The sequence below is a fragment of the Ursus arctos genome, unplaced genomic scaffold (assembly GCF_023065955.2).
Source record: "Ursus arctos isolate Adak ecotype North America unplaced genomic scaffold, UrsArc2.0 scaffold_18, whole genome shotgun sequence".
Classification (NCBI taxonomy): domain Eukaryota; kingdom Metazoa; phylum Chordata; class Mammalia; order Carnivora; family Ursidae; genus Ursus; species Ursus arctos.
The window spans coordinates 9,351,329-9,362,247 of NW_026622852.1; the positions used below are offsets into that span (position 1 = coordinate 9,351,329).

General features: G+C 35.1%; 1 protein-coding gene across 4 annotated transcripts in view; it reads right to left on the bottom strand.

Moving 5' to 3' along the window:
- Positions 1–2,612: 2,612 nt before the first annotated feature.
- The window catches only part of ZDHHC21 (zinc finger DHHC-type palmitoyltransferase 21), a 64,706-nt gene continuing 56,399 nt past the window's right edge, over positions 2,613–10,919 (bottom strand). For 3 of the 4 annotated variants that reach the window (XM_048223193.2, XM_048223189.2, XM_044386917.3), the window contains 2 exons: positions 9,614–9,657; positions 2,613–9,066 (listed from right to left, as the gene is read on the bottom strand). In XM_048223193.2, coding sequence (XP_048079150.1) covers positions 8,934–9,066; positions 9,614–9,657 — 177 coding nt within the window. In that variant the 3' untranslated portion in view covers positions 2,613–8,933. Of the gene's footprint in view, positions 9,067–9,613; positions 9,658–9,689; positions 10,638–10,919 lie in introns of those variants that run through there. The other variant, XM_048223192.2, reaches the window with a different exon arrangement.

Below are 10,919 nucleotides of genomic sequence, written 5' to 3' on the forward strand. Positions count from 1 at the left end.
AAGAATTTTTATGAGTGTGAAGGAGTCCTCTGACCAAAAAGATAAGGAATCGTTGTCATTTATCATCACTAAGGCAGCACAATTATAGTAAATGTGGCTTAGAATTAGAGCAAAGGAAACTGAAAAAGAAACAAGATTAAAGTTTCAGAATCCTTGAGTCTGCCAGACTGTAACAGAATTTGCTCCCATTTACCCACGTAGCAAAGTTTATAGTTTTATCTGCAATTCTACCAAGTCATTTAAGTGTAAATCCGGAATATTTATCAGCATAACTTTTCTGATAATAAAAACTTAAGAATTTTAAAAATAGTTAAGCCTGTATCTTTCCATCTCAGGGCAGTTCATATTCCTTCAGTTTCTAAGACAAACTGCTTTGCCTTTTGAGACGGTATTTTTGATCAAGTTATATTCATGAATATACACGTCTCCGTTTGACTTCTTGCATGTGCAAGCAGAGCAGTTAGTCGAGACTTAGGAAATTTGTCTAGAAAAAGCTACCTAGAAACTCTTAGAATATAACTCCATGGGAACAAAGGCTTTAAGTAATCCAATATCCCTGGCTGTAAAATGCCTACTTGTATACTTAAACTGTCTGCATTTTATGTCAATTATTCCTCAAAGAAAAAAAATATTTCTAGAAGATGGTGTCTAGTACAACAAATGGTAAGCAAATTGGGTGACTGAGTCTAGCCACGTGGGTCATCTCCACGACAAAAACGTCTCACTGCGAATACTGTGTTTGTCAGTTTCAACCCTGGTATGCATACCTAGTTCCTGATGTGTAACGAATTTTGAGATTATGGTAGAATAATATCCTAAAAAGGCTACTAATTACGTATAACTGTCCAAATTGCATAGAACTAAGAGAAGTGGCCTATCATACACTTTTGGTGCTGGAATCTAGAATTTGGGTTGATTTTAATAAATAAAAAGGTGGGGGAGAAAAACAGTCCTGTATTTTTTAAAAATATTTATTTAAAAATAAGATTTCTAAAAATACAGTACATAATACATTTCAAGAGAAGTAAAAATTTCACAATTTAAATTAAAAACAATCTGCAAAGAAAAACAGAAATATTACATGAATAAAAACGAAATCACTAAAATATATTAAAAAAAAAAGGACTTTGTTCTTAAGGTAGATACATGGTTTTTCATTTTAAGAACCAGTGTAGACTTTTCATTTAAACAAGTATATCTCAGATACATGGCTCCTGCTTGTCATCCTCCCTCTTTTCAATTTAGTCTCGTTATCTCTCAACTATTATTTTCCTTTTTACCATTAGCACTAGAAATGTTAGTGAAGATTTTCTTTAAATGCTCTTGAGGGCCCAGACAAGGTAAAACAGACAATATAGCAGAACAGCCCTCAGATTTAAACATACGCACTGAATGAGAAAAAAAAAAAAAAAAACCACCTGACATTTCAAAACACGATCTTTATATGGCACTTGGAACACAACACTATTAAAAGCCTTTCATCTTAGGGATAGAACATTAGACACAATTAGAGGTTGACACAAGTCCCCAGATATCACGGAATTTGCCCATTCATTAAACTTGCCTGTCAGATTTTTTAAAAGCCTACTCTGGGGACACACAGCCCACACAAGCATGGTCACCCATGCTCAGGCCGCCCACAGCCTATCCTGCTGTCCCCCCCCCCCCCCCGCCCCCAACATGTTAGACTTACAACTCACTTGTCTGAGTATCTGATTGTGGAGCAAATTCTTCCTACCGTATCACCTTAGCTGCTTCATTCTAAGGCAAAGTAGAACTTAATATTCATCCCTGGAGGACGACAAATAGTGGTGAACTACCCACCATCAATAACTTGAACAAGTAACTGCATTCAGCCACATTGACTTAAATAATACATAAACAAGCCAAAAAACTCAGATCCGATATTGTAGCAACAGAATCTAGGAAATACATTGTTGACAAGTAGAGAGAGACGTACTGTTGCTTCTTCCCATTTTGCTTACAAATTTTCCTTTTACCTCTAATGGCATGTACATATGCATTTCTATATATAATTCGATTGATCCTAAGTCACGTTTCATTTAAGTTACACACTTGATTCTTTTTTTTTTTCCATTCAGAAATCACTGCAAAACCATATACTGTATCTACATTCAAGGAGAGATTGATTTTCAGTTGATTGAAAATAATGCAAAACATTCTCAAATGTGATTGTCTACTTTTCCAATACATGAACGGTTAGCTTCGTGCCAGAAATTTTAACCATTTCTGTTGCAGTTTTAAAGACACTAAATAGGTGTCTTGAAAATCTGTAGAAAAAATAAGGAAGCGTGCTAGTGTACGTAGCAGTATGGCACTGGGACAAGTACAAGTATTTCTCGTGGGTATTTTCTCCCATTTTTTGGTAAAATGAACCACTAAACAGAATTAGCTTTTAAAATAATCTTACTCTAACTTTTTATGTAAAGTGAGTAACAACAACCAGCTTCTTTTCTGTGTGTGTTTTGGTGAAGTTCAATTTTCTATTAGTTTTGCTTAATTTGTAATCTGTGCATCTGCATTTCCTCTTGGGAAAATGTGTGTGTGCATGTGTGCGTGTGTGCGTATATACACACATATATATTTTAAGGTGTTCTTTAATTTTATCTTTATTTGCAAAACAGACAAATGGCAACACGACTCTTCAGTGCCACTAAGGGTTACATACACCCCCGCCCTCACACATACACAGATGCAGGATGCCTCACTGCTAATCGGAATGGGCCCTTCACTTTTCATTGTAGCATTTTGTTTCAGCATTCATTAAAAGGGCTCAATAAGCTATGCAGCTCATTTTTAGAAATAAAAGGAGAGTTCTTATTATTTTTCACTTACTCCTGCAGAAAGAAAAACAAAATTAAAAAATCTTGTGAAAAGTGTTCAATTATATTTGTAACCTCAACCTATTAAACTACCATTGAACGTAGCCAATCTATGTTAAAATACAGAATGAAAAGCCATATACTAATATGCCTAACCATAAAAATATTCCAAATGGGAGACATTTAAAACCAATTAAACGGAGGCAGCAGTGTGCAAAAACGAAGATGTGTTAATCAAAATTGTTCTTAGGAACACTGTTTGCAAGGATGAGAGAAGAAAAGTCTCAGTCAACCAAAGGAAAAAAAAATTAACTCTTTGGTACAGGAATTAAAAATGTCACTCAATGCTAAAAGTGAGTAGCACCAGGATGTTTTAGTTGTTGAGGCTGTAAAATGCTAACTTCAGGCACCAGTAGGTTAAAATATCGCCCGATGCGCACTGGCGAGAGCAGAGAGCTTGCAATACGCAGACCATCTCCCCTTCGGTTAACAGCCCGTGCAGTCAGACCCTGTTCTTAGTCAAACGGGCAAGCCAAACCACAAAAAGAAACCCTCCTTTTGTTGTTGCTGTTTTGCCCACATCTTTGTTTATATATAAAGCTATCAATACCAGAAAGATCCAAGTGGTGAACGACTGTGCTGGGCACCACATTACGTGGGACAGGTATTCACGATACCAGCAGGTTAGGTGACTTTCGGGGCATCAAGAGTTCCGAAAGAGCGCACGTTTTAAAGTGAAAATCATCCTTTATATACAAATCCCTGATTTTTCCTCCGGTGACAAAATGTACTAGAATACTTAGTATCCTTTCTCTGCAATAGGAGGCTTGTACAAAAGGACCTGGTCTTTTCAAGCTTTTGGCAACCTCTTCACTGCTCCTCTGCATTCAATAGCTGCACCCTTCACGTTACTCGTAACACTCCAGGTGAGCATATGCTACATAATTACGATATTTAAAATTTAAAATCATTTCTCAAAGGCATCTGGCCAACTGATGAGAATCAGCAATATAAATAAAATGATTCTAACTAAATGTTTACGTGCAGTAGCAACTCTTACAGTAAAATGATATCAACAAGAGATAAGGCTCAAATGATTGTAGCGGGGGGGGGGGGGGTGTTTCCTGATGTCACAGAGACTGCACCCTGTCAACCCTGTTGCTGAGATGCTGCTTACCCATGTCCTGTCTACCCTTCTCTCCACCCCTATACGTTCCCCTACTCTCTCTCTCCAATTTTGGCTACTCACTACTCACTTGTACCTGCCCTCTACGGTGGACAAGGGGACAAGGACAAATAATATTAAAAAAATATACAATGATAATGGAAAATACTAGCAATATCAACAACTGAAGAATTGTAAATACCACTGTTATTTCTGTTTCAAATCAGCACTAGCAGGAAGTATTACAACATCTGAAGAACAGACAAAAATGTAGTAAATTTTGTTGTTAAAAATTGCACAATGATAATGAAAGGAGACATCAGAGAAAACAGTCACTTTCCTGAAATTAAACCATCATCATCCCAAAGGCAGCAGAAATGCTAAATACTGGCTGATATATAAAATAACAACATGGGTTCAAAATACTTTAAGCAAATTGCTTCTATTACTTTCTCACATTCTACTGTAGAATATTCTAGAATTCAATTGAGAACGGCTAAATTCAGAGCACAATGAAATTTTTGATTTATAGATAAATTGAGGATGATTCTTAGAGTAGAAGGTAACAAATGTAGACATTAAATAATACACTCATTGAACTGTTAATTATATGGTTAATAACACTAGCAAGTAGAATATACTAAATGTATATGACTAACTACATTTGCTAATACTTACATTTTCAAAAGCAAGAGTAGGTTGGGTATAAAATCTAATGCTTGTATCTATTAGTAAATTATTTAATGTTTGTAAGTATAAGCTTTCCCAAATAAATTCTAGGTGTATTTACATATATTAGAGGTGATGTCAAAAATTTCTTTAATGAAGCAGCAACAGTTTAGTAAACTTGAGCTAGATAATCTATTCACACATGAAGCACAAGGGAATTAGTTAGAGACTAGAAAAAAGTCCAGGGAGAGACTAGCAGCTCTGTTCACATTAGTGACGTTGTAAACCGGGGCTGGACACACTGATTCCGTAGCGACACACGGGAGAACACTCAAACTGCCCTCTGATCTAATACATGGCAAACTGTGTGGCCATACTCTAAACTACTTCACACTTCCTGGTTGGAAGTGTTATTCTAACCTAAGTCTTCATGATTAGCATTCAGGAATAAGATATTCTTTTGGGTGAAACACACCTTCAAGTAATTACTTTTACGGAAGTGACTTGAAGAAGCCTGACAACAAATAGTTACAATCAGCCAGAACCCTTCGAGAAAACGACCTCCATTCCAAGCATTAGCAAAAACTCACCGATATTCAGTCTGCCAGAAGTGTTAACTTAGTCGTTATACTGAACGTTATATATGTTTACATGCTCCAACTCCATTACTATTAAAAGTAAACTACACTTTCTTCTGTTTAAACAGATTAATACATTAACTAAAATGTTAAATACAGCTATCTCTTATGTTAACCACAGATTTTTTTTTATACAACTCTTGAGTAAAATAGTATTTTTCTTATAATGGAACACCTTCATATATTTTAAAACTATATGTCTTGGTTACAAAGTACCAAAAGCTCTTTAACCAAATGCCTACTGTTTGGGGGATTCTGAACTCAGTCAATTTTGGCCTGTAATCTTGGGCCCGTAAACATGTTTGTTTACAGAAGAGAACAACAACAAATATAATTGTTCAAGAGGTGTAACCTAGAGCATCTAGTTAAAAACCTTTCATTTCCAGAAGCCCAACTACAAACTTGGCTGATGTAAAGCATCCTTTAACACATATTTTGCCTAAAACGAAATGGAATGTTTATAAGGAAATACTTCTTCCAACAAACAGATCACATCAGCAATCCCACTGCTCATAACTCTTTTCTAATGCTCAACATCATTACTTATTTTCAAGGTTATCCAAAATACATAACACAATGTCTACTAAAGTTACAGCTATAACTCTGAACAGGAGAGTTAAAAAAGAATGAAGAAAAGTATAGAAAGAATTATTAATCTCTTATTTTTGTAATGCAGTAGAATCAGTAAAAAAAAAAGTCATTCCAAAACAGATTTAAAAAACTAAATGTATTTTTTTTAATATATTCATTAAAACACGTTAGGTACTTGCTTGCTGATGAACTACAGTAAGTTTCTGTGGTTTGTAACAAATTGGTCATTTTAGGTAATGTCTTTCCTAATTCTAAGGGCTGAATTTGCCAAGTAAGGTTTAAAATAAAATTCATGAACTGGTTTGCATTTGTTTATCCTGATCTGATAGAAATTTCTAACTGAGAGTAAAAAAATATAATGAGAACATACCTAAATGAAGCAAAGTAGTTACCACACTTACATGAACTAGACGTCGCCATCATAAACTGGAACACAGATTTTCATAAACCCTTACATTTTTGTACATACACTTCCTCTAAGTTCTAGCATGTTCAGAATTAGGCTATACAATTAATGTGGTGCCGTGTCTCTAGATACAGTATAATTACACCAATTAGCCAAAAGAGGGCGCAGACAGAACACAACTAGACTTAATGCACCCCCTAGGAAACTGACGGTTGGTTTCTTTCGAGTCGTGGCACAAGAATTATAAACCCAGTTAGGTGTGCTCACTTGAGAGTCCTGAAAGTTACAGCATAAGTATATACAGATATGCTTTAATATAGATTCTTATATAAATAGATTGATATATAGCATTTCTGCCATTCAAACAAAATAAATATATGCCTTGCCTAGTGTATCGGTTTGTATCCCAGTCATTTAGAGGAATCAAGTGGGGGATCAGGACCAAGAAGAGTAAAGACAGAGGAGGGAAGAAAATGTGCCTAGAAGTGGTGTATCTAAGAAAAACAAAGACAACCTTCGGAGTGGGAAAGGGACCAGCTCTGGCTCTCACTGCTGAGGCGGAGGCTGGTACTGAGGACCTCCCAGCCACCTCCACGGTAGCTACTGCTACTATATGAAGTAACAGTATGTCCATAAAGCTCTCTGGGGGGGAGGCCCACAGTTGGCTTTGCTTTTCCTCAAGGGTCTCATTTGACAGGAATGTATACAGCATAAGGCATTTGACTGATATCTATCTATGTACCTACACATTACTTCCCTATAACAGTTCTGTCACCAGACCAGATTTGGTCAACATGTTAACTTGCACAAAACCCAACCCAGTTGCCTGACACGAACATACTAATTTTGTGGTTCATTAAGCTCTATAAATATACTTCTCAGATTAAATTTACTATGCATCTTATCAGCACCAATAAATATTTTCATCTGCCACTTCTAAATTTTTAAATAATAAAGCACTGCAGTCAGAACATGAAAGACATGGTATTTATATCTCTGAGAACAGCTTATTCAATTATTTTAGAAGATATTTACAATTCCTGAAAGAACTAACTACAGTATAGTTAATTGGCTGACAATGGAAATCTTCGGTTTCATGATTTCTCAGGTGTGACTCCTGACTCTCAAAACTAACTAAAAGGAAAATACAGATATGCTCCAAGAACAGCAGACCCCTTCAATCTTCTCTTCAAGGCAAAGACTGTGAGGACATACATTTTCTAAAAAGATATATGGATTTTGCAGTATTCTAATGGAAAAAAAAGGAAAAGCTGAATTTTTTTTCAAAGCATACTAAATGTCTTTTCACACAAATCTTCTATGGTTTCCAAGAGACCGTCACGTCACCATTAGCAATTTAAATTTGTATAAGCTAATGATAAATAGAGATCATTATATTTTCTTATATTAAGGTCATTTCTTACCATTAGCTACTAACAAAAGGTCTCTCAATCCAAATTTATAGTTGGCTGATTAAAATTTCATTTCAATTTGGGTGATAATAGGTATACAAAAGTTACTTATTTTTACTAGCAACTTCCTATAAATAAAATTTCATTATTAGTTGGCCAATATCTATTACATATAAACCTTCAATGTGTAATTTTAGATCTACTAGTAGGTAAATAAAAGTAAAAAGTATATATATACACATATATATATGTTTTTCAAAAGCACAATATTCCTCTTTACACTGTACATTATATATTATCTGGTACACTAGCATTTTAAAAACATATGCATTCCAATATAATTGTACTAGAAAAGGTACCTGTGGAATTATTGCAAATTCTCTACCCTTTTTACTCATCAAAATCTTAGGGTAAAATAGAATACATGCTGTGTGGTCAAAAATTCTGCCTTGGAGCAATCATTTTAACAACGAATAATTACATCAGCAGGGAAAAGAAGTGGGAAAGTTAATATGGAAAAAATTAATCTTTCCTTTAAAATAAGGTAGGTAGTTGGTGTTTTTAGTGGTGTTTTTATTTTGTTTTTAGCGAAGAGAAAAACAGAGAACATTAGAGAGCTACTTCTAAGAAAACACTGCCCTTTTCCTATTGTTGTTTTTGGTTTTTGTTGTTGTTCAATTCTATGCTGCATTAAAAAAATCCTGCAGCACATACAAAAGGCAGTATTGCTATTTAAATTATGATGTATTTGAAGAAGAAAATTTACATATAATATAAGGTGTATCAACTTTTGTAAACCCGAAGAATTAAATTCAGATTTGGTTAGTACTGCTTAAGAGTGAAAGATTTAAATAAACATCTGAAATTTCCCATAAATTAAAATCTATAACATTGTCAGTACTAAAAAAAATTATGTACAATTATTTTATCTCAATCACTGCCTTTGGGGTCTAATCACAAAAGCATTTAAAGAAACCCCTGTGGAAAGCTAATTTAAAAGTAAACATGCTTTAAAACTTAAATATAGATCTCGTATTAGTCCCACAACAGGATCAAGATCACTATTAAAATAAAGCCTGGGGCACATTATGATGCCTAAGATTGGTGGGTGGATTTTAATTGACTTGAAGACTGTCATAGTTCTATTATCAGAAAACCTGTAACGCATTTCCAGCATGGAGGACCCATCTGTGCCCACCATCCATCTGTTTAGACGTGATTGGCAAAGTGGTAGGGAACTCGCAGTGGTTGCCTCTGCCTGAAAGGAATAAACCACAGGATCTTCCAACGAGTGCCAAAAACTTCTGAGAAGGTCTGCTGCCATGGCTTTCGGGGCCTCGATCTACAGAAGACAGCATTATTAGTGAAAGACAGCACTCCCATGGTGCACTTCAGTCAGCTAAAACAATACAGGTTGGCTGGGGATCCATTACTGGACTCTGATGAATTGTGTCCCAGCATCACAAATACAGCTTTTCTTTCATTCTGGCATGCAGCTGAGTTTTAACTCTGGATAGCAGATATTGTATCTGTGTCGTCAATCAACCTAGGGCAACTTTTGAAGCAGAGGAGAATCTCGGGATTAACAGAATGTGTGTCAACAACACAGTAGCAAATCTCTTTTGATGTACTTTCGGGACAAATAATTTAACTTACTTTAGTTAGACAAGGAACAAGAAAGATCAGTACTTATTTTGTTTGAAAACTATCATGGCTTGAAGACCCCTACTGGAAGACTGGATTATGCTTGTCTAGCTCAGGCCTTAGACTGGGCCCCAAGAAAAAGCCATCATTATGTTATCTTTCCACTACGTGCACACATTTTTCAAATGCGGCCAGCTGTTTCCATTTTTAAATAAGAGCACTACAGACTTCACGTTTATACTTACATTTCTTCACAACAGTTTGACATCTTTTCAATAGATGTTGTATCCTATCAAAAATTAAAGAAAAGTTATACTCAGATGGAACAAAGTTATCAAGGCTTTATTCTATATCTACTTTATGAGGCTTTTCATCATATTCAGAGAATATTCTAAAGATTTAAACAGTTTACATATGGGTACTAAGAATTTTAAATTAACTGCATACATTGCTGAAATCCCCTTGACAAAAACAGAATGAACATTACACTGTGCCAAAGAAAAAAATATTCAATTACAAAACCTCACAAAAATTGTAGGAGTCTCACTTTATTAAAATATAACCTTTTATTACATTTGCTTTCTTTGATAATTCTTTTAAAAGTCTAGGATTTATTTTTAATTCAACCGTCAGTGAATATGCACTAAAAATACCAAAATGACGAATGGAAGGCACTCATGAACAGAAAACCGCCAAGAGCTAAAGAGGGCTACTGGTTCTGGATTTCCATAAACAAACACAAAACCAACAAGGCAAGGTACGCCTTTGCTGTATTACAGCATCTATTACTCTGAAAACTAGAGTGAAATATTTCCTTTTTTTTTAACAGGAAAATCAGGATCTTCCTAATAATACAATTTGTTTTCTATAAAGCTCTAACACAAATATGCAAGTGAAACGATTCAACAAAGAGAAGACCGTTTCTAGACATGCTGGCTTCACTTACATTAAGAGAAAATCCATCACTAGACTGAGAAACTGTGGTGGTAAGTAATAGCCAGAAAATCAAAACACAAATCACACAATCTTATTTTAGACATATATTTACATTTTAAACATACTTCAAAGTATTACAAAAGAAAATATGTTCTTTTAGGTTTATGGAAAAAGTGAGAGAAGTTTTCCTCCTCTTATCTTCTCCTTCAAGAGGCTGCTCACACACGGCAGGGGGACCACACTGTTATTAAACGGAACCACTCATGCAAATATCTGGGGTGCCGACTCCAATCCCAAGGACTTCTTTGGCTGTAGAACTCTCTTCCAATGATACTAACAAACGAAAAATCTTGTTACAGCACTTAACATCAACAGCTCACAGTATTCAGTTCTTAATGCATGAATAGTTGAATAACTATAGCTAGCCCACATACGAGAAAATAAATCTATTTTTTTAGATGACAAAGTCACCAATAGCAGTGTTTCACTTCCATATTTCCTGGGAATTGGTGACAAGATTGTAGATTCGCCACATATTCCATATTCATTAGTTTTCCTATCATGCTTTGAAATTCATGGTATCCAATGACAAGTCTATTTATAATTAACTTTTCT